Below are 24,564 nucleotides of genomic sequence, written 5' to 3' on the forward strand. Positions count from 1 at the left end.
ATGTATTTAAAAAATAAACAACTGATGTATTTTTTGCATCTGTTAGTTGTGTTAATATGGCTGTTACTGAAGAGTGTTTTCATCCAGCCTATCACTTTAAAGAAAACAATGTGGTAAATTTGTGTTTCTCTGTTCAATTATATATATTTTTTTAAAAATCAGCATTTTAAAAATGTAATTATATATTTTTGAACAAACCATTTCTAAAATAGAATGAATTCAGGGGTAAAGGACAAAGCACTTGTAAGTTTTATTTAATTTTCAAACTTTTGTTATTAATCACATTAACTTTAAACTGCTAATAAATATGTCACTCTTGACTACTAAAAAACCTGGTCACTAAGGTTAATTAAATCTATGTGAGGACAACATTTTTAAAGTATGCTTGAGAGAAGATTATTATAATTATCCTGACAAAACATATTTTTAATATGTTAGAAGACAACTTTCTAAAGTGAAACAACAAAACGTGAAAATAAATAAATAAATAAATAAATAAATAACTAATACTTCACACTAGAAAAATAAAAGACTCAAAAAATTTAAAAAAATATTTGTTCCTTCATTTCCCTATAATTTCGTCAAGTATTCAAGTTTGACCCACAAACACAATGTAATAAAAGAAAGTCATTTTGAAGTTTAATGTGTTTGGCAACTTGATCATTTTAAAATAAAATAGACGTTACAAACCACCGGCAACAGGTGATTGTTTAATTAGCTCTCAGTGATGACCCCAGCATCCCCGAGAGCCATTTGATTTGAAAAGAAATTCTCAAATAAAAAAGAAACTGTCGTGCCAAAGCACATTTGCGTAGAGTGTCAGGGTGATTTCAAAAATGTTCTAAGCGGTTTTCAAAATTAATTAAAAGTATTTTTGAGGTAACTTTGATATCTTGTCTATTGTGACGCCAGAAAAGCACATCATTTTATCAGAGCGTAATTTTCTTCACAGTGGTGCGGCGATGGATATTCAATATTATGTGGAACACTGGTGCCCCCTAGTGTTAATTATATGACCCTTTGATTGGATCAGCAATGAGTGGAATTATGCCCAATCAATACAAGCTGGCAAGAAAGCTGAAATACTTTATTTGACCGAGGCGTTGCAGTCCGTGGACAGGTTTATTTACATCCAAATATTCTGTGCAATCATAGAGGGAATGAGCTCTCCTCCTTAAGTTGATTAAACTTCATAAAGAAATCTGATTTGAATCTTAATGAATAATAATTATATGGGTTTCTAGCTAAGATAATCCAAACATGCTCTGTGAAAAATAATGACCATAGTTTCACAGTTTAAACAACCAGCGTGACAAATTCCTGTTTTTAAACTGAACAATAACAATGTTAGTGTATTGTTGTATTAGTGATATTATACGTATTAGTGATATTGGGTTCAACTGTTTCCAGTTGTTTGCCTCGTGTGTGTGTGTGTGTGTGTGTGTGTGTGTGTGAGTGTGTGTGTGGCTTGTGAAGCACTTTGGTCACCTGAGTCCTAAAAATGATGTATAAATATAGTACAATAAACACATAATGAATAATAGTGTATAAATGTATCCCCTTAATGTTCATCGGTGCGGTCACAACTTGTTTCAGTTTAACCAACGCTGCCTCATCTTGATGACCACAAGTTAAAACATCCAAACATTGTGATTTAACAACCAAAATAAGATTCAAATGTCAAAGACGCCCAAAAACAGGCCAAACTGTGACACAAATCTTTTCAGATCACATCTGCGTCTCTTCTTCTCTCAAAGTAGTGTAAAGGCAAAATGAGGAGTGTCACCAGAATGCCATCGGGTGTTTTTCTCTGCGCGCTCCAGCGGCCGTTGCGCCGGTGCCTGAAAGTGCAATGTGAACTTCACGCCACCACCTCTTCCCTCTCATCTCGCAGCTCTGGAAATGAAGTTATTCTCGTCTGGCAACCCCGCCTCCCCTCCATCCCCTTGATCACAAAGAACCCGTCAGGCTAGAGATATGAAAGAACCCCCCCAGCCAACAACCCCAAAGACCCTCCAATAAGCATGCCATGTTTCTTATGCAAATGGGAAACGAGACGCACTTACAAGAGGACTTTCAAAAGTAACGCAGGCGGCGCCAGTGCAGCCGGGTATTAAAATGCTTACTGGCTAATTTCTATGGGTCAGCTGTGGAGGAATGGAGCTGCCAATCATTTTCACATGTAGCAGAATTTTTTTTTTTTCTTCTGCCTACAAACAGGGATACTTTGCCGTTGCTATGGCGACTAATCCAAGTCTGCGACTCCCCCGCCCAACCCTCCCCCCCTGCTATCCCCCTGTCCACATTCTATACGTGTTGACACCGTCAGCCAGTTTTTCAAAGTACCTGATCACACGTTTAGCTGGAGGCTGCCGGAGCCACCGGGAAGCTCAGATGGAGTTGACTGTACTTGGGGTCAGCGAGGGGGCTCCGTCACTCTCTCTAACCCACAGTTACACGCACACACACACACACACACACACAAATCATTTTTTACATATATATATATATATATATTATAAATTTTAAGTTAAACTGATTATCATAAGTTTGTCACAGCATGGGAATAGGAGGGTTTTTTTTTTCTTCTTTTGTTTTAAAAAAGGCTTAAAACCATCACTTTTCAACATCAAGACTAAGAGTGAGATCAGACTTATTGTGTCTCAAAGCACAAGAAAATATTAAAAAGACATATATGGATGTACATATAAATATATATGTATATATATACATGTATATACAAACAGATATATACTCACAGTTCTAACCCCCCCCACCCCCCTGTCTACTGACACATTATTGTCTCCTTAAAATGTATAGTATGACATAGCGTGATGTTTGTGTAATCAAAACGGTCACAGCCAATTCCAGAAGCCTGTGTTTTCCTAACGACGAACCCGAGTGTCTGGATTCCCAAGAGCGGTATAGGAGGCAGTCTGCTTAAAATGCTGTGCATAGATCCCATACCTTCTCCCCGCAAATCAAATATTCATGCACTACCCTGTTGTCTCCAGTCCTGGGGGTAGAGCTGGAATTACATATGCCTCACACACATCTTCATGAATCATATATCGCTGTGTACCTACGCGCACACACTCATGGCGGCCATTATAGAGTCCGGCGCGTACGCGCCTAACAAGACGGAAGGTATGTGTGAATGCACATCTGCACGCGGGGAACACAACTGTCCGACTCTTAAGGGTTTATTTAAGGACTAGGGCGCTGCAACAGGCCGAGAGATGAAGCCTCGACGCCACCGCGACACTCCAGGGCGTCAGGAGAAGGAAGCGGGAACAAGTGTGCGGGGTCAGGGCAGAGGAGTAACCTCAGGGCGTTTTCACATTCTCGGGGCCTTCGGTGCCGGCGCTGGGCTCCTGCAACCCCCTTCAATTAAGCCGGAAAATTGATGTGTATCATTAATTATGTCAGTAATATCATAAATCATGGCTGGCCACTGTAATTAATTATTTTCTAGTCCTGCGAAGAACATGACAGAGTGGAGACAAATAAGGGGGGGGGGGGGGGGCGAAGAAAACTAAAGTGGAATCGCGTCGGAGGCGGAGAGGAGGGGCTGGGTGGGAAGGGGAGGAGGAGGAAGGGGGACGGGGAGTGGGGGGCGGGGGGGTATTCGTCCGTCAGTAATGGGGGGGGGGTTCTTTGGGGGAGGGGAGGGGTACACTCACACGCTCTATTTACCGGACCATTGGGATGTGACGGGAACGTGACAGCCCCCCTCCTGCTCTCACTTACCAGCCTCCTCGTGGAGGGACGACAATTAGGCCCGAACGAGACGGGCACTTCCTGGAACAGATGCTGGCGTTCCCCGTGAAAAGTGACCCCGTCCTGCCTCCGAGGTGAAGGTGCACGCAGCCGAGTTACCGCCGGCTCTGAATGAACTAACAGCCCCGTGATGGACCGTTTATAATCAAAGGGCAGCCGAGGGGGGAAGAAAGTGCGCCTGCAAGGCCACCGGAGCCTGTAGCCGGAGCTCAATGCGTTTTATTGTTCGAGGCCCCGCCTGGCATTATGGGAAACGCGGCGTGCAACAGATCGGACACCCCTCCTCTTTGACCCTCCGTTAAGTTTATACGATACGGGTTTGAAAAGCAAAAAGAGCAAAAAGATACAAAATACTTTCATTAATTAGTGAAGAGATCATTTTGTTGGGATTGAAATTGATGATTTCTTTGTTCACAGTTCAGCGTGTTTTCAAGGTCTAAGGTTTTTTTGAACAGCAACAGGAAATACAATATTGTAGTAAGTTTGATTTTTTTTTAAGTTTTACATAGACCAAGAGGACACTTTGGGCTCCCCTTTCTAAGCAGGCCACTTGAATTAAAAAATAAATTATTATTATTATTATTATTATTATTATTATTATTATTATTATTATTATTATTTAATAATAATAATAATAATAATAATAATAATAATAATGATAATAATGTCAGCTGATGAAATGAACAAAAAGTATTAAAAAAAAACAGAGGGGAAAACAAGCCAGCAAAAACACTGCAAAAAAAAACAGTTTCCAACTCACAACATTCATGATTTCCTGCAGCGTATTTTAATTCAAGCAGCTGAGCAACTCAAGCAGGGAACAACCCTACACCTACAGCGTCTGCACTCCGCATCCTGCTCGCTGCGCAAAGTCTGAGGAGGGAGACAAAAGGTGAGGCGAGAAGCTGACGGCAGCCTGGGAGATTTCAGACTCCGATTGCCTTCAGCTCGGCAAGTGTTGACTGACTCACACACTCGTGTGCCGCCTTCCCAGACCTTTGTGGATGCACAGTATCGATCCGGGTGATGGGGAGGAGATGAAGGGAGGAGAGCTGGTGCTGAGAAAAAGTAAACACCGCTCCAGATGACAAAACACTGATCACCCCGGAGACCCGGACCTTCGCCGCTCCCTCTTTCTCCATCATTCTGCGCGACCTTTGACCCGCCCAGCCTAAAGCCACGATCAACCCTGCCGTTTTTTTCTCCCTCCTTCAAACCGCTTGTGTTTACATGGGGTTTTCTTGTGTTAGCGAAGCGCCGAGAGACAGAATAGCAGCGGCGGCGGCGGCAGCACGGCCGACAAAGGCGACGAGTATGTGAGACTTTTTATTTTCTCTTTTCTTCCGTGCGCGCAATGAGAGAGAGAGAGAAAAAAAAAAAGACGTAACGCGGTTGGCGGTGCGAGCCAGGAGGAAGGGGGGGTGTGGGGGGGGTCTCAGACGACGCAGGCATCTGAAGCTTGTGTTTAATATCAAGTGCGTGCGGTGGAGTTTAATCAATACCAGGCCCCTTTTGTTCCCAGCCCGCCGAGGAGAGCGGCGGCCATTCACAGCGAGAAAGGTTAATGCTGGGGGTCAAGTGATTTCACACCCACACCAGGATCCTCCGTGTCGCCGCGGCTACCACGCCTCCAGCCGCCATGACACCAGCGTCTTGATTTATGGGTTGTGAGAGGGTGATGGGATGGAGCCGGGGAGCGGGGGGGGGGGATCGGGAGGGGCGAGGGAGGGGGAGGCTGCGCGGTGTTATTTTATGATAATGCCGTCCCTCTGTACTCCCACAAATGAAGGGAGCGAGAGCACGAGAGACGCCAGAGCCGGGCGGAGAAGAGAGAACAAACTCGCCCTCCCTTGCACCCACGTGGGTGTGTGTGTGTGTGTGTGTGTGTGTGTGTGTGTGTGTTTGTCGGGCTTTCTTCTTTCTTCTCTCTCTCTCTCTTTCTCTGTCTTCTCAGTGACACGGCCCTTTTGTTTCAGCCAACTGGCTCCACACACAGACAGAATGGTAATCTTTATTGTAATAATTGCTCCAAATTTGCGTGTCCACTTGTGAAAGGGCAGCGACGGGCGGCTGCAGCCGCGGCGAGTCAAGACGGATTAGAATATCAATAACGCCACTGGCGGAAGATTACAAAAGTGTTTGTAAATGCCGTCAAAGGCGCAGAGCGACGCCCTCTCTCCCCTCCCCCTTTATTTTATTTATTCCCCGTATTTGTCTTTAAATTATGAAAGGAATGGCCAAGCTGTAAATATCCCATCTGAAGCCTCGGCGCCTGAGTGGATAAATCTATATAATGGGGGTGGCACGGTTAAGAAGGTGCCAGAGGAGGAAGAGGCGCAAGAGGAATTAACGCGAGGACTTATCTGGCGCGGGTCATTATTTAAACCCTCACTATTCTAAACACACCACCCCTCCAATGAGGAGGACAATAAATAATCCCTCCAAATAAAATCTATTCCCCGCAAATTCTCCAGGATACAGCCCATCATTATCAGTAGGAGGGGACAGACAGCAATTAATAACACAGCCACCCGTCTCTCAGAGAGCATCCATCTTATTTTCATTAGGTCTATTGCCGCGTGCGTTGAGGGCGCCGGCACACGCGAGCACGCTTGTGTGTGTGTGTGTGTGTGTGTGTGTGTGTGTGTTTGCGCGAAGCCGCATGCATATTTATGCGCCGTTAAATGATTCCACTCAGCCACGTTCCCTCAAAGTCCAGCCTTTTTGCTCCGCGGGCCTGCACGGACGCCGCCTTTTGAGGTGATTTGGTTATTTGTGATCCGGCCTCTAATTTTTTTCTTTTCTTCCTGGTGGCTTAGTAATGCTCCGCCAGGGCCACCTTTGATTTGCTCGCTCGGCGCTGCATTGTTTTTCGTCTCTCATCGCCTGGTGTTCGGGGGGGGGGGGGGGGGGGGGGAGGCGGTATTCTCCCTCCAAAAGGGCAACGGCGCTAGCATTAGCATCCCGCGGGTCTCTGGGGTTGACAATAGCAATTAGCTTCAATGACGGCGCGATATGAGAGGCCGCTGATTGACAGTCGCCCCCCCAGAGGAGGCGCTGACTGAGGTGACAGCTGGGCTCGCACGCTCTCTCCCGGCCGCCCCCGGCGCTCTGGCCCGCGGTGTCATCCCGCTCGCCAGCCAAAGCCCCCTATTTTTCCCCGCTAGCGCGCAGTCGCACGTCTACTCACATCCTGTGCGGTAGCCAAAGCCTTCCCCCGTCACTCGAGCTCGCGCCTCGTTATATCCTGTGCGTCAGTGAAACCCTTCCCCCTCGGCCCGCGCCTGTTCCTCGTTATTCTAACGCGGCGCAATACGACGCACAACTCTGACCTTTGGCCCCCAAACCCCACACCCCCCGTCCCCCCCCACCACCACCTCTCAAACATATTGTGTGTGTCGGCACATTTGCAACGCATGCACGCATGTCCGCGCGTCTGTGTGTGTGTGTGTGTGTGTGTGTGCACGCACGCGGGTAAAATAGTGCTTGTGTTTCCATCTTTCCTCCCGCCTGATGGTTTCGGTATCTCGCCTGTGTCAAAGCGGCAACTCCAGCAGCCCTGACACATCAGTGAGCGTTTCTTCACTGGAAGCCTGAGGAAATGAAGCACTCCGCATCTATTGATCCCCCTACACTCCGCTGTGCATCAGGGAGACTTTGTTTTCACTGCCTAACAGAAACACAGCTCCATCAATACTGTACAGTACTCCTCGACACCGGCTCCTCTCCTCGCACAGCGGCGTCCCAGGAGGCCCGTGATAGACTCCACTAACTGTACACAACAGTGCAGAGAGAGAATACAATATGTTTGTGTGTGTTGTGATGTGTTTGTCAAAGCGCAGAGGGGACCCTGGGATGGCAACGGCAATTTAAGGAGTATAAAAGACATATTGGCAACAATGCTTTGTGAATGATGTATTATGTAATCTGCCCTGGGAGTATATCTCCTCTGTTCAATCTCCCTCACTTTTTCTCCCTTCCATCTCTCCTCTTTTCTTCCCTCCTCCCCCTCAACCTTTATCTTCCTCACCCCCTTCTCTCCATGTCTGCGGTGGGGCTTTTAAGGCTCACTTCCACATGCATCAAAATAAGTGCCAATAAACAAATCACTGCACTAAACGGCATCAAGGTCACATCAATCTGGGAACAACAATGCTGACTAGTTTCAACAGAGCCTATTAGGCAAAGGGGAGTGGGGGGGCAAGCAGGCTCCGGGCCAACCTGTGTGTGTGTGTGTGTGTGTGTGTGTGTGTGTGTGTGTGTGTGTGTGTGTGTGTGTGTGTGTGTGTACGTCCGCACACACACGGGGTGAAAGGGACCTCTGTCAGCACTGATAGAGCCCAACCACTCTTATTTATGGCCCACTGTACTCCATGTTCAGCGTTCAGCCTTCAGCCTGTAAACAGGACCACATTCCGGAGATCTGTCCTTGTTGCGCTTGTTCCCTGAGTCAAAAACACAGTCGTTGCCTTTATGGGCTCTTTTTTTTATATACATACATATACATATATATATATATATATATATATATACATATATATATATATATATATATATATATACATATATATATATATATATATATATATATATATACATACACATATGTTTTGTCGTGACAAACAATAAAACTTTCAGTTGGAAAAAAAATGCAGAATGACAGAAACATGTCATATAAATACTCACTTTTCCATTAAAGCTGTCCATTACTGCTACAGCCATGACTTTTATAAGCCCTTCTTTTGCTTCCTCGACCACAATGATGTTTTTTTTTTAATACTGTTTTTTTTTTTTTTTTTTTTTTTTATAAATACAACCTCGTGGGTTTAATACAACTGCAGGCTTATTTTCCATTTTGATGCTATAATTCTTCTATGAGGTTTGCTAACTAAGTAATGTCATGAAACTATTTCTAACCCTTTTTACTGCACAGTTGAGGTCAAATTGGAAAGTATGGAAAATATTAAGAGTATAATTTACATAATGTGCAAATTCATTATTTGCTTCAAACACACGTATAAAGATTTTATTTTTTTTTTTAAATTGAAAAAAGGGTAGAGTGGATGGGTACCTACATTCCGTTTTCAACAGCTTGTTTTAAAAATGTCTATGGGGAGGAATGAAAGAAATTCCAGCAACTAACAAGAAACCAGATCGATTTTTACTCTCTAGCCTATTCTAAATAACTCAGCCAGTGCTTTGTGTCTACATTAACATCTGTTCCTAGAATTACTGTTTGGTGAAATAAATTATTAAATAAATGGTAAGTCACTTCAAATCAGTTCCAAAAAGACTCCGAGGACACAGTTTCTCAGAGCTACGACAGACACATTACAGGGAAATAAAATTCTTAATCATTACTTTTTAGGCTCAAATTCAGGGTCATTCACACAAAGACAAAACTGAAACGCTGTCAGCCCAACACAAATCTCAGCGGTTTTTAAACGCAGCTATTGTGAATGACACTGCAACGTTGTGTTCCCACACTTGTGTCTGACTACGACGACCGTCGCAGGGGTGACCGTTTCTTACTTTCAGCCGCGCCAGAGGGAGCCGCCTGACATCACAGAAAATATCCAACCTGCCCCTTTCATGTAGCCCGACATACATTAAATGGTATTAATGGCGCACCACTTAATGGATCAGTTCCCTCTGTTTATGTAAAGTGGAGTGGAAGAAAAGAGGGCGAGTGCGAGGGAGGGAGGCGGCCAAAAAGGCGGAGAGGGAGGGATTAAGGGGAGGGGATGAGATATGGCAAGATGGGGAGAGATATTTCTGTGTGTGGGAGAGGTGCGAGTGGAAGGGGAGGAAGGGAAAAAAAACACCTTATTAAATGACAAGCTTTTCCTGGTTTGCGCTAATTAATTGTGCACTGCCACTGACTGCTAATTTGCTGGGAAAAATGCATCCCAAATGCAAAAGGGGGAGGGCGGCGGAGGCGGTGGGTGGGTGAGGGCTTGTGCTTGAACTTTGCCTCAGAGGCACCTAATTCACCTGTGACTGCAGCTGTGTCTCTCCCCTGGACTGCAACACTATTAAATTAGAGCGCCTGCGCCATCAATTTAATAAGCGCTGGGGCAGATCATTTGAATAAGGACAGTATTAGTATTCTAGCTGAGCACAACTAAGAGCAGCTGACCTTTTTCACCGCCGAGAAGATCCTTGAACACATCCAGCTGAATCAGAGAACACGGTAATAAGCCCGTCAATGTTTAACAGTGTCAAAAAGAAGGGTTTTTCTTTCTTCTTCTTCTTTTTTTTTACCTCTGCTTCTATTTTTTTTTCTCCACCTTCTTCAGTCCATCACGCCCACTCTTCCCCCACGGACGGCTGCGTGTATCGTGGCCTACCAAGCGTGAGAGGATCCCTAATATTTAAAAAGGAGGTGAGGATGCGAAATGGAAAAAAAAGGGGGATAAAACACACGCTCACTATAAGCTGAAAGCGGTCCAAGACTAATTGCGCTGTAGCATGTGCGAGTCCTCTCGTGCATATGCATGCGTGTCCGTGCATACGCCTCCTTTCAGGGGTAGCAAAATTGATTTATGTGCGCGCCGAGCCGCGCAATTGATCAGCGGGCATCCAAATCCCACCCCCACCCCTTCCCCCCCAACCAAACTCCAGACATAACAAATCAGATCCTGACCTTTGGCACCGGCATCTATGGCTGCTGATGCACACCTGGGGTATGAATTATGAAAGCGCCGCTTTGACACACACTGCGGCTGCTCCTGCCCCGGTACCAGGGTGAGCTGGTAGGATGGTGAAACATTAGTGGTGGTAATGCAGCGGGTCGTGACATAGATCAAGTCTACTTACAGTTATGGTGCCGGTCAGACCGGAGCGGTTCGAGGGGGGGGGGGGTAGATTTCGTTCTACTTTTGTTTACATGACGTAAAAATTGCATGGGAGGTTAAATGCTCCAACATGTGACTGCAGGAGACGTCATTCTTCGAAGCCTCTGAGGGCCTCTGGCTTTCTGGTATATGTGCTGCGAGTTCTGCAATCTACCTGAGCTGCCGTGCGTTTGCAAAAAAAAAAAAAGAAGCAAAAGAAGAGAAGTCTTTGAGCTGACTCTGTCACCCGGCAATCGATACAGGGCAGCGAGTGCACAGCGGCAGACTGCAAGGCGAACGCGGAAAACGACGAGGTCCGCCACCGGTCACACAGCGGCCACAAACTTGAGCTTCATCCCGTCGCGTCATAAATAAACAAGGCGGTGTCTCATTCACTCACTGTGCACTACTTGAACGTTGAGGACAAGAGCCATCCATAAATAATGGAGGGTAAGGTGGCGGGATATATGCCCGGCCTGGGAAACAGCCGCCTCCGTGTTTTATGGGGGTAGTTGCAATGTTGATGAATATTCGCCAGTCCGGAATCATAGCTTAATGTCAGACCACAATTTGTTGCAATTAGCCCGGTGATTTATAGGAATGCCGGGGCCGAATACATGGTAACAATTAACACAGCTTTCTCTTGGCTTATTATTAATGGGGTGTCACAGCCAAAGAGGGTTTTCAGCCAAAGCCAGTACATCTGCAGGCCTCTCGGTGTGTGGCGCAAACAACGGAGCAGCCCAGTTCGGCTCGAGTCACGCGGCCCAAAGTGGTGAATAACAAAAAAAAGAAGAAGAAATGTTTCATTTCACTTCCTGCATTTTTGTCTGTGTTATATTGATCCGTAGAATATTGGAAATAAAATTCCACATGTTCATCTTTAATTTGTTTTTAGATCTACTTTTTTCCTCAACAAATAAGTGTTCAGGAAATATCTTTCTTTGATTATTTTGGTGAAGAATTTTGGCACCAGTATAATTTAGTGTATATTTCCTCTGTTATTTAAGAGCATGTCCAATTACGACTGTATAAACGTTACAGTGTCCAAATATTTGCTCTTAACGTAGTAAAAAAAGAACACAAACATTTTAAGAAAATAATTTGAACACATTTGTATGAAAACAGATATGTCAGATTTTTCCATCTTTCCGAGGAGCATTTGGCATTTAAGTGTCTACTTTTTCAAAACTATGCAATGAGACAAACAGTTAAAAAGGGAACCAAACAGCTGTTCTGTCTGGCAATAACAGGGTTCAAGTGGAGCGATGTGCCCCTAAACGGCTAATAAACGGCACAAAATGAGCCTGCAATTAAATTTATACACTTGATTGCACTGCTGTCATGTCCACTACAGGCTTATCGAACACCTGGGATCTATTTCCTAATAGAACCTTGGGGAGAGTGTGGAAAAGAGAAAGAGGGAGGGGGGAAATGAACAAAGCAATCTTTTTTTTTTTCCCCTCTCTGGTATTTTTGGCTGCTTTTCTTCGGATGTGTGTGCAGCGAATCCTCTCCATTCATGCAGAGGGTTTGAGCTTTTGATAGAGGGAGGCAAACAAAGGGGGAGTTTGATTGAACGAGGTCCACTGCCGCAAATGAGTTTCGCTTTGTTTTTGCACTTAAACTGCCGTAATAGCGTCATCTGGCAGCCTCCTGAAATATACGTACAGGCACAATGTTGCTTAATGGATTCAATCAGAGCGGATATGAAGAAAACAACAGCCAGAACTTTCAGTTTGACCAACTGTCCAATGAGAAGTGTAACTGGCACCACCATTCACATAAAAGTGTTGCATCTGTGACTGCTTCTCTCTAAGTTGCTCTATGTGTCAATACAGGGTAATGACTAATGTGTTGCAAATATTATGGGATGATAGAATCACTGGCCACATCAACGCCTCAGAGCACAGCCGCGGCACTCACTTTCACAACACTTTCATCCATGACAAAAGATGTGAGTGAAGCAAATTTTAAATCTTATTAAACCTTTGTTGTGCAGCACTGGAGAGAACCAATTTTAACTTAGAAAGTCTCAAGTCATCGTTTTATTCACATCACTCGAGGACATCAGATACAAAATTCTCAAGGTGAAAATTAGATCATCTCGTTAAATTGATGGATCCATCTTTTTATTTAATTCCTGATGCGACTTTTTAGTCACTTAAATTACAACGGTAGAGTCTAAAACGTCGGCGAAAGGTAGAGCTATCACACCATTTGCTCTAAGTTGGAAAAATATTCTGGGCAATTTCATTGAGCTGGGTTCAAGGAAAAAGTCATGCTTTGGGGACCCTGGGCCCAGAATCTGTCTGTGACCAGTCACATTAAGTGTGTGGCAGGGGCAACAATAATTTCCCTAACCCTTTTTTTTTCTCTCTTTTTTTTAATTGCACAGAGGGTCACTCATAATGCCCAGAAGAAGCATTAGCCACTGAACTGCAACTGACAAGGGCAGCTTCTCCTCCGGTTGGAGGCACATTGCAGGCTGCTGAAAAAGAAGCCTGGTGGTATAACTGCACAAAAATCAGCAACTAATAAGTTATTTTCTTATTTTTCTTCTATGCAGCTCAGGAATTTTGTCGTGAGAGAGATTTGAAATGTCTTTACTGGGAACCAAAGGCATGAATTAAAGGCGGCAGCTCCTTATTTGATCATGTTTGGCAATTTTGTGACCGTGTCAAGCAATTATTTTGCAATCTTTGCCTTCTTCTCTACTTACCTGGTTCACTGGTTCATTGAGTGGCTAATGGTATTTTAACTTGGCCAAATTATGAGAGCTTTTCTGTAGTAGCCGCGGCACAATTGGTTCAATGTGTCTGACACTCTCAAACTGTGAAACTTTCCCAGGTATTCACAGCTTTTTTTTTCCCCCTTCCCCCAAAAGATTTATCATTCCAGGATGTGAGAATGAATAACCATTGTGCTTTTTGGTTTATTTTTTACTTTTACCTGAAATGACAATTTTTTTGGCACTTTGTCACCAACATCTCAGAACTAATCACTATTACAGCAGTGAACAGTAATGCACGACAACAGCTATAAATCTTGCTAAAATAACCAAAACCGTCTCTTTTTTTTTTTTCTCCCTGGCGCAACCTGTCTGTAAGCACACACCATCTGTACATAGTTAACGCCGTATGCACGCAGATGGCAGCCCAAACACACCCAAAGTTGCTCCGTCCGCACGTCTAACCTTACAAAGCAAACTAATTAACAGTAAAACGTGGGGAGGAGGAAGGAGCAGTTTGAAAGAGTTTGCAGTGACTCTAATGAGGAGAAAGAGAGAGAGGGAGGTCATCTGTATAGCCGTGCCAGAGGCGCAGAGGGCCTTCTACTCAGCCTGCAGGTTTACTGCTCTCTTAAGGATCCGTTTTAAATGAGTGCTACTTATCACCAAGTCTTTGTCCTGCAACATAAGCCTTTAACAGCGTGGTGCGGTGCAAAGGGCAAGCACCTGAAAGGAGCCCTCCCTCCAAACAAGTCTGCGCGCTGGGCTGGGAAGGATCCAAAAAACTCTGATTCTCAAAATATATATCTCTATATATACATATACATATATATGCGTGTGTGTATATATATATAGATATATACAGTATATACATATGAATATATATGTGTGTGAGTGTGTATATAGTTGGAGGCACTTAGTTTCAAAACTTATGCATGTTAGTTTCATGTTATTTTGTAAAAGTTTCAAGCTCAGTGGCAGTTCAGCAGTGTCAATTTGCCATGTGTTACAAAACAACTTCACAAACTTAAAGGCCCAGTGTAAGAGACTTAGCAGCATCTAGTGGCAAGTAAGCGTATTGCACATAAATCAATACACATATATTTACTATGTTTGAAAAAAAAAAACATTATTGTATGGTCCTAAAGTTGTGTCTGGATTAATTAGACACAAACAAAGGCAACATTTTTTCATTTATTTTTTTTTTTAAACAAATTTACAAATTCACTTGCCCTGGATGTGCCAAGTGGCCCCATCTAGTTGAAACTGTGCACGTGCAAATTTTCTGCTCCGTTTTGTGCCAATACGTCTCTATAAATAAATGATGAACATTGGCTCCTCCAAATATGTTGCATTTCATTTTTATCCTTTAAAGGAGAAGCAGCCAGAATTATTATTTTTTTCGCTTTGTTTATGTTTTTGTCATTGTTTTCCTCTTTCCGTGAGACTGTGCACCCATGCTGTCAACGGCCTCCCATTCTGACGAATTTCATTTAGCAGAGAAAGGAGGACAACTCCTTGGAAAGTTAATTAGTAGGAAACAAGCAGAGGGGGGGGGAGCAGGAAACGAGAAATGACCCAGCTGCCAAAAGTAATAACATTTTCATTATTTATTTCATTATTCATTTGTGGATGCGTTCAGACAGAATTAATAATAGAAATCCCTGAGAGAAAATGCTTATGCTGGAAACCCTATTACGAGTGGGCCAAGTCCAGTGGCACAGTTAGTTAACATGCACAAATGTACTGCCCCCGACAAATAACACATCAAGCGGAGCCCCTGCATCATTTTGTGCTCCCAAACCTCTCTCTTTCAATTTTCCACTTTTCATTTAATTGTTTCGGTCAGGGTCAAAGTTGCCGTCCAAGCACTTGTTCCTGCTACCTGCACGGCGAGAAAGAAAAAAAAAAAAAAAACAACTGAACAGTGTAAGAAAAAGCTGAAGCCATAAAGCAATCCCCTCCTGCCAAATGCTGAGTCAAATGGCGTCCCAATGATCGCTGTGGCATCCACTTAAACGTCTACCGCTGCGTTTTCAAAATAAAAAGTGAGCCGCCCGCTTCTCCCCCAGAAAACTAGTAATGAAGCACCGAATCAATTAGAAGTCCCTTTGGAGGGTGGAATCTGTGCTGTTCCATTACACAATTCCTCTATTTAGTCCAAACATTACTCGGCATGATATTCCCTGATCTGGCCTGCCTTTGCTTTTTCCTCACTGTTTACTGCAACACTTCCAGGCCAACTCGCATTTGATTTTCCCCACTGAGGGTCCAAACACCCTCCCAACACACGCTCTGGAGAAAATGAGGCCGGAAAAGGAGTAGCGGCGAATCACTCAAGGCTGGCCAAAGATCTCTATTACAAAAGCAGATTTTCATTCTCGCTTTCCAACACAGACATGACTGATAAAAAGCATGTCAGGCGCAAGTGGGACGGCTGCTTTTTCTCTTGGCATATTATTTTTCACTTATCAAACGCGATTCCCCCCCCCCCGCACCAGACTCCCGGCCACAGCCCACTCGAGCAAGTTCTGGCTTGGCGGCATTGAGGAAAATTGGGAACGGATGGCAAGTGGGGCAGAGAGCCTCATTGGATCGATGCATCTATCTGTAAAAGATGGCGAGTGTGAGTTTCGTAGGGGGGGGGGGGGGGGGGCAAGGCAATAAAACAGCCTCGGCCATGTGTCAGTTGAGGATATTTTTTTTTTATACTGGCCATACCTAAGGCATTTCTTTTCTTCCTCCCATGTGTGAATAATCACACGGAGGGCCCCAGAGTTGCCCCCTCGCCGCCACGGCAGAGGCGGGGATGCAGGGGCAGATGGGGGGGGGGGGGGGGGGGGGCGCAGGTTGGAGGACTGAAGAGGCTTGCGGTGTGTGCGGGGGAGGGGTGGCAGGCGGGTGGCGAGGGCTGTCGTAAAACGTTCGCACCTTGAAGATTTGGATATCTTCACAAGCTTGTCTCATTAGCCGCTAATTGGCAAGACTTTCCTCCCCCCCCCCCCCACCACCCGTCTTTTGTTCCCATTTTTTTTTTTTCTTGCAGGGCGGGGCGGGTGGAGGGAGGGAGGCCGGCGTTTGATGCCTGAACTACATATTCCAAGTGCCCCCGTGCTTCGCTGAGAGGGAGCCAATGTAACATGAACGTAAACACTTTCTGTGCTAAGAGAAGGAAAAAAAAAAAGTGCGTAAAAACTGAAGCTGCGCTCCCGTGTTGGCGCAGACATCAAGGCGGGTGGAAAGCAAGAGGGAACAAACAGTGTGAGGACGAGAAGAAAGGACAGAGGTTATTTTGTTTCTTTCTCCCTTCCCATTTTTCCAACCCTCCTTGGCCATACTCAACTGGGAAATCATGGAAACAAAAAAAAAAAATAAAGAAATAAAAAAAACATCAACACAGCTAAACGGTAAATTATTACCAAAGCCGCCTTCACTGCGGGCTCCGGAGCAGACATATTGGAGTTGTCATGCAGCCGGATGGCCAATACTTTTGCTGAATTATTCGCAGTATTGCGCCGCTTGACAAACATTGAACAAGACAATAAAATACATAGATAAAGCTGGATTTGCCTACGGGCGCGGGCGGCTGGAGAGGACGGAGCGGAAGCAGGGGAAAATGAGAAAATAGGTCTCCGTTTTAACGATGCTCTTCCTGACAGTGCCGGCAAATTACACGTTCACAGAAGTGGCCGCTCGGGTCCGTGTGAACCGTGTCCTCAAGGCAGAACCTGACTGTGACCGCACCAGAGAGAGAGTGTTCACCTGGAGGAGCTGGAGGGGGGTTTCTGCACTTGTCACAATCAGTCCATCTGTCCATGTCCCCTTCCACCAATCCATCCACCTCTGTCCACCTGGAACTGTTTTTGTCCCTTCCGATTGGTCAAAAATGTTACTGCAGACAAATGCAAATGAGGAGTTGTCGGCAGCATTTCTACGCTGTCTTTTCCCTTTGATGAAGTTACTTTTTCTTGAAATGCTTGTGGGACCAGGTAAAGTCACAGAAAAACAAAACACCACCATCTATTTCACTGAAAGCTACTTGAACCGAGTGGCTGTCAATCTAAAGTTTGCTGGAAATGTTTTAATCAAAGTCAAAAAGGGTGGGTTCACAATTTGTTTTTATATGTTGTGCTAGAAAAAAATAATTTAGTGTCCAACAGGAACATAATTCATCGCTGACCAAACTTTTTTTTATTCTTATAAAGCTCAGAAAAACAAATCACAACAGAAGTCAAAAGTGGAGTAGAGAGGAAGCTAAAGAAGCAGAAGAAAGACCAGTGCAAATCAGACGGAACGTATTTCATCATACTGAGACTCACACATTCATTCTGCATGGGTCGTGAAAAAAAAATCAGTTCTAAATTACAGACAGCACAGGCCTGGCTGGTCCAGGGTGAAAGTTTTGAAACAGTAAAAACACCTTGGATGTAGGGCTGCACTGACTTAAAAAAAAAAAAAAAATCTTCTTAAATATATACCGCTGCTGTGATATAAATTACCATGAAAAGATTTTTTTGGCATCCAGTCCCAGAAATGGTGCGGTGCTTTCCAAAAGCAAGTGGAGCGAAAAGAAAAAAAAAAGAAAAAAAGCACTGGAAAACTGTGCTGAGGTAACATTATGGTTGCAATTACAGTGAGAGTGCGGGCACTGTTTTATGTTAAGAGAGATGTAAGAGAGGAGAAAGGGTTAGGAAGCTGGGTCAGAGCTCTCATATGCTGTTTAACACCTGACACCCAGGTCCGTAACTCAGGGTGAGGTGCATGAAAAGACGAGCGAGGGGGGGGGGCCGAGGAGGAGAAGACACAATAAACCTTTTCACCGAGCTTTATTTTCAAAGAATATTTACCTTTTTTGCTAAAACCTCTCTTGTCACAGCAGCGTGAAAAGGAATTAGGAAAATTGAAGAATTAAAAAAAAAAATTAAGAAAAGAAACCTGTGTCACATTTGTGTCCAGACTCATCTTGAGACACGGTAGAAAAGAAAAACAGCGGTGGGTCGCAACGGGCCAGCGCGCAAAGTCCTCCACTTCACCCAACAAGCCGGCAGATCAAGGGAGTCCAAACGAAAGCAGGGCTGACACTGACCTCGCCGAGACCTGGCAAATGAAAGAGCCCCTAACAAGGTATTAGCAGGCAACTGGCTGCACGCTCCGACTCTCCACCCAGGCCTGGAGAAACACAGCTGCGCTGGGGTGAGTTCCAGGGCGGAGGGCAAAGCTGCAAGCAGCACGCCGACCCCGGGCTGCGATGCAGCTGGGAGTTCCACAATCCAAAGCCAAGGCAACGGTGGCGGCGCCAAGACTGCGCTTCTTGTTTGTTCATTTTTATTTCTCGTTTTTTTTTAATATACAAATATTTCAAGATCAACCGCGTCCCATGTTATTGTGCCGATATAATAAAACACATTCATTTCCTATGGCGCTGCATATTAGTTCAGCTTGCCCTCTAAAAGAATGCAGTGCAGCCGTCAGTGTGCACGCACGCACGCACGCACGCACGCATGCACAAGCACGCGCGAGCACGTGCGGCGTTCCTCCCCGTGCGACTGTGGGCGTCTGGAGGAGAGAGAAGCCTCATCTGTTACCGGCCCGGCCCGCTCGGCCGCACCGCGTGAAGTAGAACGACAGGGTGTCACCGCCGACGACAGTGATGGATGCCCTAAATTCTGTAGGCAACTTGGGCAATTGGACACATTAACAACGGGCACCTGCTTTCCCCCCATACAAATCTATTAAAAGATAACAGCAATGGCGGCTCCCACACTATTAGTAAATTATAGCTCTGTCTCGGTGAGGTAAGCGCGGGCCTCTCCTGAGCAACACCCCCCCCCCAGCCAATTTCCCTCCTGAGCAATGCCGTTTGCTCATTGGCAGTCTCATACTGCCACCTAGCGGCAACAATGCATAAGTCACACAGAAGTTTGAAAGTGCGGCTCAACGATTTAATGCAGACCGACCAGTAAACCAGGGAGGATCTGATTATTGAAAAGTTCATCGTCTTCTACAACCTTATCGTGGAGAGAAAACAATGTGGAAAAATATGGACAACATTGACAAACTGCTAAAACTGAAAAAACATAAAAATGAATTGTTAAAACTAAAACTGGTATCATAAATGCTGCCAGCAATCTGAAACCAGTACAATGTTTATTGACCCAAAATGGAAAACTCAAGACATTTATCGTTGATTATTTATAATTCATTTACTTAGGTGCACTCTGTTTATGGCAGCGGTCCCATTCACCCGGTTGGCCTGTAAGGGAACTATGGAACTGTGGTTGCCTGCCCAGCAACATCTTCATATGCGACTAGTTCAACATAAATATAGACACACAGTTGCACTTAAAGTTGGAATAATTTGGTCCCATAAAAAACAGACAAAAACACTTCATACTGACATAATACGCAAGTGTGCGTGCGTGCATGTGCGTAAGCCACGACGAGTCACTTTAAAATTTAAAATCCAATGAAACATCTTTCATTTTGGATTGAACAGGAAAAATCGATGTTGTGTGTCTGGGTTAGACACTCGTAATTGTTGCGCTTTATAGGATTTTATTCAGCGCCACGTTGCCATCAAGTCTTTAACTCTACCTTAGGCTGCCACGGTGCCACAGACAGAGAGTTGGGATAATATGACTCATATAAACCATTATAACCTACTCAACACTTGCTCTATTAAAAACAATGCCACCAATGCTCTTAACACCATGACATATCTTGGACAAGAGCAGGTACACCACATAAATGCATGTCACATAAATTTGTCGACGGTAAATATTTCTTTGTCTGTGAGAGGGCACCTACGTTTGCAAGCTGGCCAAGAATAAAAGGAGGACCAGACCAGTAAATACTTTTACAGCAGGCAGTTTGTCAGGATGTGTAAATGTCTGCAATTCCCAACAGCGCCGGGGCAAAATTTACAGTCATCCTGGAAGTGACAATGCACAAAAAAGGAGCACTTTTTACTCTCCGCTGTCTCCCTCAGACCACTAAAGCCTGAACATAAATCTCCTCCGGATCCCCCAGATGTCTGCTGTTGTCAGATATCATGCCTTGACAATGCCTCCCGCCATCATTGTCTTGACAGAAATATGATATGTGAAACTGTAATGTCACATCACTTAACATGATTTAGCCTAAGCTAGCCCGCACCATTTTAATCAATCAAAAATGTCACCTTTTCTCCCTGTAATGATAGTAGAGGTATAGGAGCCGTGTGTTGGGGTGATCTATAAGACTTATCTGGGCTACTGATTTATGGCCACTGCAAGCTAATGCACTGGTGGAGCCTCCTCCCTCCCTGTCATCAGGGCTTCTATCAAATTGGCCAATAAGTAGGACAGTATTACCTTAGTGGCAAGGAGAGAGACGTTTCATGTTGAAAGAAGCCTCTTTTTTTTGACATTACTTGTTATATGTGTCAGGAATATATAGAGAAAATCCTCAAACTGTGCCGGCAGATAATATGGATCTCGGTCCTGTATACACAATCACAGTGCTGCAAGCTACTTTGGACAAACACGTCCATCAAGTGTCAGGCTGCACGTCTTGCTCTTGCTAATGGAATCTATGAGCTGGGCTGCCTACACAGCCTTTGATCACATTTCTACCCATGCCAGTCTTCTGTACACATTCATTCCTTCATAAAGCCTTGCTGGCTTGCCACGGCTTTCAGAATATCAAAATGCATTTGAGTGATTATTATTCTTTTGTTCATATCCAGTGTTGAAACGGTGCAAGACGTGAGGGACACGGAAATGACCATAACTAGCAGTTCACACAGCAACAAAACCTATACATTTTAACATATTCTTGTTTAACATTTTAAAAATTAATTGGGAAAAAAATGTATCAAATTAAATTACATGAAATGACATATTTTATATTGCTATTCTATATTCATGTCAATGTGTATAGCATGGTTTTGTTGTATCAATTGATATCTACTTTTTTCTGCCACTGCTGCTGTCATTTTAAAAAGTCTATCCATCTATCTGTCTATATTTCTGTCCATAGATAAATACATAAAAGCAATGCTGAGTTCAACAGATCAAGAGATATTCTGAAACCTTAACGGTTTGAATGACGACGGCACGTTTTGATCACAGAAACACAACAAATAAGCCAACAATTAAGCAAAAAGCTATGCAGGGAGAGTGCCAATCAATTTCCCATTAAAAACAGACACGGACTGCCTCACAAATAAATGAAAAATTGCGGGTTGTACCTGTGATTGCAATGGAGTGACTGGATCCACATGCCAGCAGCTTCACCCTGCCCAGGCGTCCCTCAGTGAACTCTCTCAGACAGGCCTTCTCTGGACCAACGTCCCCTGGCCTGCCATGTCCAGTCTGGCCGAGTTCCCCACTCCCCCAGCAAAGAAGACTCATTTCCAACTCACAATGCATCCTGAGGGAAGAAAGGCAATTAAGAAAAACACACACACACACACTCACACACAAAGCTTTCTTAAGCTTTATCTTCATTAGACTCATTGACAAGAATTACGTTTCTTTCGGGAGGAAAAAAGTAGCACGTTTATAAGAAGTAGTAAGTTGTTAAACTTAAAGTAAATAATCATGTAACACACGTTCTAAGGAAGTGAAGGATGCAGTAAAAGGCAAAACTAGTTAGATGAAAAGCATGTATGTCTTCTTCTGTTTCTTTTTTAAAAAGCTATTCCAAGCAAGCATTGAAATGTCATGTCAACAATGCCAAGCAGAAAACATTATTTATCAGATATGAAGCAGATCACCAATACTTTTCTGAATGTGTTTATTTACCATGTGTCCTCTTAGCTAATTAGAACGTGACCACACACACACACACACACACACACACACACACACACACACACACACACACACACACACACACACACACACACACACACACACAACTGCAATATCACTGGCACAATTCCATCCGGCTGATATTGGAATTTTCCGAAAGAGCAAACCGATAGATAACCTATTACAAAACTATAAGAGATCAATAGCTAATTTCTTTGCATTGATTACCACTTGGACATTTAACATGCGCCCTGTGGCCACACTGTGTGTTCCACAAGCTCGGATCCCCATTGGCCCTCATGAGTATTAAAATTATCGATTGAGACGGAGGACTAAAAATGTCAAGCTGTTCATTAATCTTAATAAAGACTGGAACTTGACCGAGGCACCCTTTCTCCCAACGCAGGGATACAACCTATCCAACGAGGAGCACATGCGCAGCATAGATTAATGAGCTTCTGTGAGGGCTGTGATTTAAGTCTTTGCCATTAAAAGATCTGTTGCAAAAAAAATAAAACACGTCCAATGCAGGGGCGGTGCTTAGTTTAACCAAGTGCCTGCTCCTGCGCAACATTTTTGAAAAGGGATCCCTTCAGAACGCAGTCGTTAGCAGTTATTTGTGTGGGAAAAAATTTAAACAAACTTAATAGAACAAGCAGCTCTGTGCTAATGAGGTCTGTGTGCGATGTTAAGCCACATCTGCCGCTATGCTACAGATGGCTCTCTGCAGCCCATAATGGACAAATGTTATCAGGCGCTGCCTAACAGCCACTTTCATCTTTTTTTTATGTAGATGAGTTTCAAAGCACGCTGAGCTGTCCTTAGCGTAACGAGGGCCTTGAGCAGGATTTCATTTGCTCATTTTTCTTAGTTTTAATCACTTTTACATGCCTGCCTCGTTTACTCGTTCGTATCCTGCTCGCGCAAAAATTGACAGTGACGCTGTTGCGGTGATCAGCCCCAATAAACATCCACTGTAGAGGGAGCAAATGTATTTACGGGATGAAACGACATGGGAGCCAAGCAAAATTACCGCTAAAAGTTCTTCATTACCAGGGGTGCCAGCTGATGACAGCAACATTGCCTACTGCTGGTTGAAGGGGTGCAACTTGACCACTGAGTAGAAATAAGGATGGACAGAGTCACTGTGATGTCATCCATTGGTGTGCTGATACCCGTTCTGAACCTTGGAGATTATTTTCATGGTGAGCGCCATCTTTAGTTGCCAATTCGTTTTGAAACTAGAGATTCCTTATATGGATATGTGAGTGATACTGGAGGTGTGTACTGATTGGAGCATGTGTGCAACTTGTGTCCTTGTTTTTTGCAGTCAGGGACCTTGACATGTGTCAGTGCCCCCTGCAGACCAAGCACACTAACTTCTTCTAACCAAATTGATTTGTGTTTTGGTTGTAACGTGACATAATAACTTGTCAGGATATACAATTACACAGTCAGTTTAATACTTTAATTTTTTTTATATAGTTTTCTTGTTTCATTCACTACCATGACAAAACTAAATCCAACACAAGTTTGCATCCTTGCTGTTTCCCCTCATACATTTTAGCAGGCAGAGAGCTGTGCTTTACTATAACTGTTGGCTGTGGTGCTAAAGTTAGGATGGAAGAGGTGACAGCTTTAACTTTGTAAAAGGACGTGCATCATTTTCACTTTGCACACGTTAATAGACGCAAAGGCATTAGTGAAATTGTTTAACACATGATGTTATAACAATCTGTTTTTTCCAATCTACCGCTGGTAAAACCAAATATTTTAAAAAAAAAAATAACTATTCACATTACATCCATCAGTGTATTACATACATTCATTCATTCATTTTCCATACCCGCTTAGTCCCGAGCTCAGGGTCACGGGGGTCTGCTGGAACCTATCCCAGCTGTCATAGGGCGAAGGCAGGGTGACACCCTGGACAAGTCGCCAGTTCATCGCAGGGCCACATCGAGACAAACAACCATTCACACTCACATGCACACCTACGGACAATTTAGAGTGTTCAATTGACCTCACATGCATGTTTTTGGAGTGTGGGAGGAAGCCGGAGAACCCGGAGAGAACCCACGCAGACACAGGGAGAACATGCAAACTCCACACAGAAAGGTCCCAGGCCCGGAATCGAACCCACAACCTTCTTGCTGTGAGGCGGCAGCGCTAATCACTGCGCCACCGTGTCGCCACTGCATTACATACATGAATCAGTTATTGCATTCCCATTTTCTATATCACGAGCTTTCACGGCTATTCCTAAAAGTTATTGTCAAATTATTAAATTATAGAAAATACATAGCGCAAACTTACCGCGACACTGTAATTAGGTTCTAATGTGTACTTTGGTTAAAGGCTTTTTTTTTCCCCAAATATTTTCCTTTCTCCTCTTCTCTGTCTGCTGCTGGTCCGTTATTTC

General features: G+C 44.1%; 1 protein-coding gene across 4 annotated transcripts in view; it reads right to left on the reverse strand.

Moving 5' to 3' along the window:
• LOC142899910 (uncharacterized) overlaps window positions 1-24,564 on the reverse strand; it is a 292,439-nt gene that overhangs the window by 267,729 nt on the left and 146 nt on the right. For all 4 annotated transcript variants that reach the window (XM_076043837.1, XM_076043836.1, XM_076043838.1 and 1 more), the window contains exons 1-2: window positions 24,459-24,564; window positions 21,578-21,759 (exon numbers count right to left, since the gene is read on the reverse strand). The exon at window positions 24,459-24,564 is cut by the window's right edge. In XM_076043837.1, coding sequence (XP_075899952.1) covers window positions 21,578-21,758 — 181 coding nt within the window. In that variant the 5' untranslated portion in view covers window position 21,759; window positions 24,459-24,564. The remainder of the gene's footprint in view (window positions 1-21,577; window positions 21,760-24,458) is intronic.

Source organism: Nelusetta ayraudi, unplaced genomic scaffold (genome assembly GCF_046127955.1).
Source record: "Nelusetta ayraudi isolate G7.1 ecotype Tasmania unplaced genomic scaffold, CSIRO-AGI_Nayr_v1 ptg000078l, whole genome shotgun sequence".
NCBI lineage: Eukaryota > Metazoa > Chordata > Actinopteri > Tetraodontiformes > Monacanthidae > Nelusetta > Nelusetta ayraudi.